A 9442-nucleotide genomic window follows, 5' to 3' on the forward strand; every position below is an offset into this window, starting at 1 on the left:
CTACTCTCAAATTGTGTATCAACAAAGGGGCATGCCGTCTGGACATACAGATGGTTACTCTCCTAGAAGATGGCCGACTGATTCCAAACAGACGGTCACTCTCCTATATTTTGTTAAAATATGACCAGAAGGGTTGGCCGTTCCTGTGCCTAAACAGACGGCTACCTTCCACTAATCAAGACTAAGGTAACTTAGTACCTAGGTTCACCAAGAACTAGCGAGGCCAATGGCCGGATGATCAGCCCAGGCGCCAGGTCGACTGATCCTACCTTAAAATTAAACTAATATGACATGTCCCAACATCATAGCAGGCGTCCGACGACATCCCTCCGGATGAAATTCGTCGCAAAGAGCAGCTCCCATTTGGGTGGAACATTGCTCTATAAACCAAACAAACGGCCCCTAACGACTGTCCCCAAGGACAACCACGTAACAGTTTACTGTCGAGACAAAGATAACTCTACCACTAACCAAACCAGTGGTATCTAGTTCACATCTAAGTCGGAAGACCGCCTGTCATTACTTGGGATAAATGCAAATGGTACGCTTTGAGTAAATAGCCAAGCAAAACTTGGCGAATCAGTGGCGGAGACTGAGTAGCCCCAAGGGAGACTCATAGTCACAGTCTAGTTTGGAACCTAAAAGGAACAAGAACGTCTGTTTTTAGCAAACAGAGGTACTCAGCCACTATTCCAAATAGGTCCACTAATACAGGTATAGTTGGACAGATCAGGCGCCCAGTTCACATGAACAGGCGGCCTTTCTCCACCAAACACCCAAGTCTTGTAAGCTACCGAAACATTTTAGCATAATTTGGGTAAATAGCCAAGCAAAACTTGGCGAATCAAGGAAGGCAAGTGATCTCAGCTACCTGACCCTCCTACTACTCAAACCAAAAAGGCGGCGATTGGATTACCAAGGACAACCAGTCGCCTTCCCTAGAATGGAACCAAAAGTATGAAAGGACCGCTTGTTCTTGAAAGCAGGCGGCCGTCCACTACTATTCCATCTAAACCTAATAAGGAAACGTCTGCAGCCGATACAAGCGAATCCCATAAAAACAGGTGTCCCGTCGTTCTTTGGAACCTATACAGACGGCCTGTTTCCTTCAAACTTCAAATAATTAAAATTAACCTAGCGTCCAACCACCTAGGTGGAGCCACAAGGGCGACCATCCCCGAGGATTGTTCCTACTTTTCTTACAGTGATAGCCAACTGTTTTGAAACTAGGCGGCTACCCATAATTGCCCAATTCAGACGCTGACTATCATTGTACAACTTGAACTAAAGCTTGAGGAATCCTGGTAAGATCTAGGCACTTAGTCCCTCAACTATGCCTACTACGACCATTGCTCAAAACCCTCAAGACAGCCGCCTGTGCCAAAGCGCAACCAACAGGGGGCCTAGGTAATATTCCTAAAAAATAAACAAAGTCTGTTATCCTACGCTTTCGCTGGAAGACTGACTGAACTCATGACCGACTGACCGATAATGAAACAATCAGTCGGCCAGGGGAAACAATAATAATCGGTTGCGGCACCCACTAAGATGTCTTCTATACTTAGCAACATGCCAAGATGTCTTCTACAATTAGCAACATTCAAATGACAAAATTTGATGCAAAAAGGAAGACAACTAGCAAGAACAGTCCGTATGGTAAACAAGCAGCTATTGAAGACATTCTATACTTGGCAAAAAAGATTTAGCAAACTGAAATAACAAAATAAAGATTGTTGGCCAAGACGACGAAAACAGTCGCCAGATTTATATATATATTAAAAAAAAAAAAAAAAAAAAAAACCAGCCGGCCAAACCCCGACCCCATGGTCGGGTAAAATGATACAAAAATAAGCAGCACTCAGGCCGAAGAAAAGTTGAGATTTACACAGCTTAAACATTAGGGGGAGGGACTTCGGCATCAGAGGCCGCCTTATCAGTTTCGACATTAGGCGCCTGCTCTTCCAAGACATTCTCTTGTCCTGACACATTAGCAGGAGCCTTTTCTTGATTGGCGTCCGCCTCCTTTTCGTCGTCCTCTTCCTGGTCCTCATCCCTAGAAGTGGAGTCGACCTCCTCCTCTTCGCCTTTTCCTCCTCCTCATCCTCCGCCTTCTCTTCCTCCTCATCGACCGCCTGCTGCATAACTTTGATATTATATTCACCAGTGCAGGTGGCGAATTTGGATTCCCATTGCTCATAGTCCGAGTTTGGGAAGAGGGCTGCCCAGGTCATCTTTATAATGGCAGCAGAGTCCTCCATCATATCCTGGGCCAGGGCCATCTTCTCGAACTCAGCCTTAGCGCTGAGTTGCTGGGTCAGGGCCGCCTCCTGGTTTGACAGGCGCTCTTTGAGCTTCTTGTTCGATTTGCGCAGTTCTTCGGTCGCATGATTTGCATGCTTCAGCGGCCGCAATTGGGCTTGGAGGTCCTTGACAGCCTTCTCCAACTCCAGGTTCATCTTCTTGGCCGCCTTTTTAACTGATTCTTGACCTGCATGGTGGCAGACGCCTGATAATACAGAATGTTAGTGGTTAAAATTTCATTTTGGGCAATCTGGAACATTGCCTTGTCACAATCAGAGGCGGCAATGGCCTTCGCAGCTTTAACCTCCTTGGTCTTTTCATGGATAGGTCTGCGGAGACCATACAGTCGGAGCATGGCCCGCAAGACACAAAAACAGGCGTCAAGAGTGATCTCAAAAACAAGCGACAACGAATGCCATGAACCTTACAGAAATTGCAAATTTCACCAAGTTTACCTCGGAGAGGAGGGCCAAGATGGACTCTAGATCAAGGGTGCCGACTACCTTGACAGACTCCCTCTCCTCGAGGGGAATAGCCTTGAGCATAGACTTGGCCATCTGGACCAAGTCCGGCTCCTGAGGGGCGCCTGCAATAAACAAAAATGATTAATACAGTAAAAGGGGGGCAACAGGCCGCCTGATTTGAGGAAACTTGAAGAATGGATCCCAAAGAATTAGATATACCCCTTGGAGGCCGACTGTCCCTAGGGACAGTTGTTGTTTTTTCCCACTCTGGGGGGTTTGCACCTGCTTGTCAGCAGCTTGCAGCCTGGAAGAACCAGGCGTACTCCCAGTCGTCTGCTTGTGGGACTTTGGGTTTGGCTGATGGGAGGGAGAAGGTCTGGGTGACCCACCCTGCAACAAACAACCAAGTCAAAAAAAAAAAATCCCAAGGATATTAGAAGCTCACCTTAGACGCCTCCTTTGAAGGCGAGTTAGAGGAGGGCCGCTTCTGGCCAAGAATGGCAGTGTGCAGAAGGGCGGGTGCTTTCTTGGAGGCAGTAATCTTCTCCATAGCTTTATCTACAAGTAGTGCATCACAGAGTTAGAATAAAATATTCAGGAAAATTGAGGAATGCAAAGACACGAACTGTAGTGGGCCGACTACCTCTAGCCGTTCGTTCGCTAAGGCAACAGGCGGCCAAAAAATATTCATCATACAACCACTTGAACTTGGGTAGACAGTGGTGAGGAATAAACTCTCGGACCCCTGTGGTGGGGTTGGCCCTGATGTCCACTTTGAAGAGTCCTCAGTCAAGGATCTCCTCTTTTGCTTCGCGAGGTACAGGCGTCAGGTCAGAGCCGCCTGCTAAGTAAGGTGGATCCCGGTTCCACCGATTGTATTTTTTTTTCAAGGTCTTGTCAGGGCCGGAGACAATGAAGAAGGTGTTCCTCCAATCCTTCCATTTGTTCTCCTTACCCTGGTCATTAAATAGCCCTTGTGGATGGAAATTTGATACCATCCGATACCGCTTGTTTTAGGGGTCCGGCTAAGGTAATTCATGTGGGTGAACGCTTCAAAACTTGGTTCCATCCCATACATTTCACAGTCGGCCACATACCCCAAAATGTTAAACTAGGAGTTTGGGGTAAGCTGCTAGAGCCCAATCTGGTATCCCTCCAGGATCCGTTCCACTGCCGGATGCAGGGGGAATCTAAGTCCAGCTTTAATGGCCGCCTCATAGCAGCCGAAACACTCGTCCCAGTAGCTGGACTCTTCAGGCCAGACTACCGTGTCCACAGGGTCCGGGACCGATAGTATGTAGCCATACCCCATCACATGGTCGGCCCTGAACGTTCCAATTCTCTCGGCCATGGCCTTTCGCTTGCCCTTTGGAACATGACAATAGTAAGGAGTGTATAACTCCCTCTGAGAGGCAGACGACTCTGCCCAGTCATTACCTTTCTCAACGGCGTGAGACTCTCTCGCTGCATGTAGCCGAGAGTGTCTCTCCTCTGAATCAAGAGAAGGTCGACTGGAGGAGCTGGATTCAGAGTCACTTGAACTCTCGGACTAAGCAGACCCCTGTCCGGACATATCAACAAGGACAGGAGTGGCCGCTTGAACCTCCTTTGATTCTCCCAAAATTGAATCACTTGGAGTGCTTGGGGCACCAGGCGGCCGGTCCGAGAGCTCACTCATGGGAGCGTAGAAGGAGGAGCCGTCCGAGTTGGTAATTCTGGTCGTCCTCTTAGTTCTGGCCATGGTGTCCTGCACAGACACAGAGACAATCGGACTTGGAACGCATGGCAAAGATGGGTCCAAAAAAGGGCAGGCTACACTCCTAGTCCTAGACTCAGCCGTCCCCAGTGACCGACTGATCACTAACCTAGGTCGTGCCGGGTGATTTTGGGATACTATTTTCAAAAGAAAGTAAAGAAACACAAGTTGCAAAAGGAAAACAGACGGTTACCTGAAGTTTGAAGGTTTTTGAGAAAGGAGATGGATGGCTAAGCAGTCGGTCCGGTAAAAGCAGCTGGTCACTACAAACAGTCAGCTAGTATAAGCAGTCAGTTGATTATCAGTCTTCCAGAAGTCCAGAGCACAAGTTCAAGGGTCCGAGTTCTCTTGCAAAGTTCACAAATGTGAACAAAAGACTTTGGTCAAACGCACTTATATAGGGATATCCCAGAATTTGAAGGGTCACATCCAAAATTCAAAAAATAGGCGGGAGAAAACAGACGACCTATCACAGGCCGACATCTGTCACGGCCGTCGCCTGATTACGGGCCGACACGTGTCACAGGCATTGTTTAGGGGATTACGGGCCGACACGTAGTCGCAGATGCTCTAAGTCGTAAAACCAGTCATGGATTGAACACTTTGATAGTGGCTGATGAGTTATGTAGAGAAATGAGGAGAATGAATCTAGAGGTGGTAGAATGGGGAGTGCAAGCAGGCATTGTTTAGGGGATTTTCCCCTGCCACGTGGACCAATCAGGGACTTCCACGTGTCATACTCCAGGAGGTCTAACATGGACCAATCAAGCCACGCCACGTGGCACATAGACTGCCAACCTGGAAAACGGCCAACAAGGCCCGAATCCCAAGGCAAGCCCAATCAGTCCTAGGTTTCCCATTTAACCTAGTATTGGGCACGTACTTCGAGGCTATATAAACAGATAATTAGCCTCCATTAAACCGACAGAATTAACTCATCCAGAGATTACCCCACGTGCATGCTAATTGCTAGACCTTACTTAGCATTATTGCACTCCTTTCACGGATGCCCACCGCAACTAGCCTAATCACTCCACTCTTCGGGGGAACCAGATCACCTTTACTTTTTCGCACCTTTTACTCCTAAACACGTTCTAACTTGATCGTTGGAGGCGGAACTCCCACCAATCGGAGTCTCCGTTATTTTGTAGATACAGAAGCACAGATCCAGTCCTGGAATTGTAACTCTTCCGCAGGACATCAGAAAACCCTAAAACAGGCATACTTGCGAATCTGAGTATTCAACCAACAATATTTGATGAAATAAGGAAAATAAAAAAGGAGATGTAAAGTTAATTAGGATTCGTGAGAAAATAAATCAAGGAAAAGCTACGGATTTCAAGATTCATGAAGATGGGAGTTTAAGGTACAAAGGTCATTGGTGTGTACCACAAAAATGTGAGGAGGTGAAGAGAAAGTTGATGAGGGGACAATTTATATAAAGACTTGAAAAAGGTGTATTGGTGGCCTAGAATGAAGAATGAAGTGGCGGAATTTGTGTCAAAGTGTCTAACTTGTCAAAAAGTGAACATGGAGCACAAAAGACCGCAAGGAACTGTGCAATCATTGGAAATTCCTGGATGGAAATGGGATTGTATTTCAATGGACTTTGTGGCTTGCCTCCCAAAGTCAAAGAGTGGAAATGACACCATTTAGGTAGTGGTGGATAGACTCACAAAATCTACAGTGTTTATACCAATGAAGGAGACTTGGAAGATGGAACAATGTGCAAAAGCTTACATAAAAAATGTGGTGAGATTACATGGAGTTCCAAAGGATATTGTGTCTGACAGAGATTATAGGTTTCTTTCAAGGTTCTGGAAGAGTGTGCAGGAAAACTTTGGTACAACAATTAAGATGAGTACAACTTTTCACCCTGCCACAGATGGGCGAACTGAGAGAACCATTCAAACCTTGGAAGACATGTTGAGGGCTTGTGTAATAGATTTCCAAGGGGGATGGGAAGATATCTTGGACTTAATTGAATTTTCCTATAATCATAGCTACCATGCAAGTATTGGCATGGCCCCATTTGAGGCATTATATGGAAGGAAGTGTCGCAGTCCAATCTGTTGGAACGACATTAGTGAAACAATGATTCTAGGGCCTCAAATGATTGAGGATATAGTTAAGAAGGTGTGGGAGATTCAAGCTAAGATTCAAGCGGCGCAAGATCGCCAAAAGAGCTACGCGGGAGCGTAGAGAGGAGGAATTTGAGGTCGATGACAAAGTATTGTTAAAGGTGTCACCTCAAATTATTTAAATACTTTAGGAAATACTTATTTAAATCAAAATACGTATAAAAATACGGGGTATTACAGTCTACCCTCCTTAAAAGAAGTTTCGTCTCGAACTTGGGTAACGAAATTCAAAATTTATTCCTCGCTTTGTATATATTGTTGTACTCCTTTGTCATACTTTTGCCTTTAACATCTCTTTGAAATCAAAATTACTCAAAATAACCGATAAAAATTTGCAAAAAGCACAAAAATAACAGAAAATACGGGAAAAAGCATGAAATTCTACCGCATTCTACCCTCCTTAAAGAACACGAGTTACGTCCCCGTAACTCACCATACCTTAAACAACTCAGGATATTTCTTCTTCATCTCATCCTTGGCTTCCCAAGTTGCTTCCTCATACTCTTGGTTAGACCATAGCACTTTGACAATCTTAACTTCCATATTGCGTGTACTACGCACTTTACTGTTAAGGATCTTGACAGGTCTTTCCTTATAAGTTAAGCTTTGATCTAACTCAATAGTTTCGGGTTGTAGCACATGTGACTTATCAGGGATATACCTTCTTAACTGAGATACATAAAATACATCATGCACTTTACTTAGTTCCATAGGTAAGGCCAATCTATAAGCCACTTTGCCTATCCTTTGCAATATCTCATACGGACCAATATACTTTGGGCTAAGCTTTCCTTTCTTTCCAAATCTCATTACACCTTTCATTTGGATTATTTATGGTGTTTTGATTAATTTAAAAATAATTAGTTTAATTAAAAGTTTATTTTTAATTATTTAATAATCTTGGAAATATTTTATTTAATGATTTAAAAATATTGGGGCATATTATTTTATAAAAAGATAAATTTTAAAGTCAATGATATTTATGGAAAGTCAAAATACAAGTTTGTCTAGGAAAGGGATCATTAAGGTAGTAAATGAATTTTAAGTAGGAGGGATTGAGAGAGGGTATCAATACCCATCATATGCCTAAAGTGGAGTGCACCCAAAGGTAAACTCTCTCTCTCTTCTTATTTTCTTTTCTCCTTAATTTTTCCCCTTCCCCTTAATTTTAATTATTCTATTTTTAATCACCACCCACACACCACCACACACGGCCGGCGCCACCACTACACGCCACACACGGCTGGCGGCCACCACCACCAAGGCACAGTAGCGGCGGCCACCAGGTGGGCGTGCGGCAGCCGCCCAGCCATGGTGGTCGTGCCCCATGCATTTAAAAAAAAAACTTCTTTTGATTTTTAATTAAATCTTAATTATTGTTTTTGTGTTTTGTGATGATTTTAGGATGTTTAATAATAAGTATTTTGTATATAAATTTTTAGATTTAGTTTTGAATTAAAAAGCTCCAAATTGAAAACCCTAGGTTTCTAAATTAATGTTTATTGATGGAATTTGATTTAAGGTGATTTAAATTATTGAAATAGGTGTTTTAAAACATAACTACAGAAATTTAAGATGTTTTAATAATGCTGGAATTTTTATATATAAGCTATAATTAAGTTTCTTGGAAGGATTTTTAGTTTCCCATTAATTGGGAATAAAAGTAAGGGTTTTAAATTAAATTTCAAAATATTTTAGAGGGTTTATGAGTGATTTAAAGAGAGTATATATTGCTGGAATTTTGTGTGAAAGAGGTATTAATACTTCTTTGTAATTTAGGTTTGTAGGAGACTTCCAAGTGAGTGATTTCATTTAGTTGTGGCGATTTTCATATCATATTCAAGGTACGTTCGCGTACTTGGTAATGTTTAAGGGTATAGAAGCATGCTAGGCTTTGTTTAATTAATTCCAAGTAGTATCATGATAGGTGTTAGATGGAATGTGTTGATTGGATTGATGTTGGTGAATGATTTGTGACGTATGAATTGTTCATGATGAATTGGTGATTAAAATTAATTATATTGGCATGTTGGATATGAACCACACTTTTATTATTGGCATGTTAGAGAGCATGCATGTTTAAGTAAACTAAATGTTTAATTTGGTTTGGAATATGAAAAGGGAATTTTATTATGGTTCATATAAATTTTATTGATGCTATAAGCATGAGGAAGGAGCTATTTAAGTGTCTATGTACACGAGGATTAAATTATATTTGTGGTGCCCAAGTGCACTTAAGGTGTTTTAAACACCGAGGGATAGGATTTGTGGTGCATTATGCGTTTAAGGTGTCTTTGACACTGAGGTAGATTAAAAAGGGTTCAACAATTAAATTTATGCGGTCACTAATTATTCAAGAATTAAATTTGGTATGTTTGATTGCTTGAATGAATTATAATGTTTGGTTGTGTTGTGTTTGACAGTCATCACCAAGTTTAATAATATGTAAATAATGTAAAGTGAAAGAGATTACGTACCAAAACTCTTGGAACATATATACCTTGAGTATGAACATATGGGGGGAGTTATGCGACTTTATATTTGACCATAACTTCCACTAGAGTACAGGACGCTGTATTTTCCTTTTTATTATGCGCGGGAATTCCGCCACTTACGAGTGGTTTATTTTATACTTTCACGGTTAGCTCCCATGTTAAAAACCCCTTTATTGGGGCAGGTTAGGGGGAAACCCGTTCGACGTGTAATCAAATTTAAATGAACATTGGTATTTGTCTAGTTAGGTGTTGGGTGTTTTGTATGCTTGTAAACAGGTGCAACAC

At 42.8% G+C, this 9442-nt stretch overlaps 1 protein-coding gene across 1 annotated transcript; it reads right to left on the reverse strand.

Moving 5' to 3' along the window:
* Positions 1–7091: 7091 nt before the first annotated feature.
* Positions 7092–7472, reverse strand: LOC110709491. Its single transcript, XM_021887713.1, has one exon. It carries the CDS (start codon positions 7470–7472, stop codon positions 7092–7094), a length of 381 nt encoding a protein of 126 aa, XP_021743405.1.
* Positions 7473–9442: the final 1970 nt, after the last annotated feature.

This window comes from Chenopodium quinoa, unplaced genomic scaffold, assembly GCF_001683475.1.
Source record: "Chenopodium quinoa cultivar QQ74 unplaced genomic scaffold, ASM168347v1, whole genome shotgun sequence".
NCBI classification, from domain to species: Eukaryota; Viridiplantae; Streptophyta; class Magnoliopsida; order Caryophyllales; family Amaranthaceae; genus Chenopodium; species Chenopodium quinoa.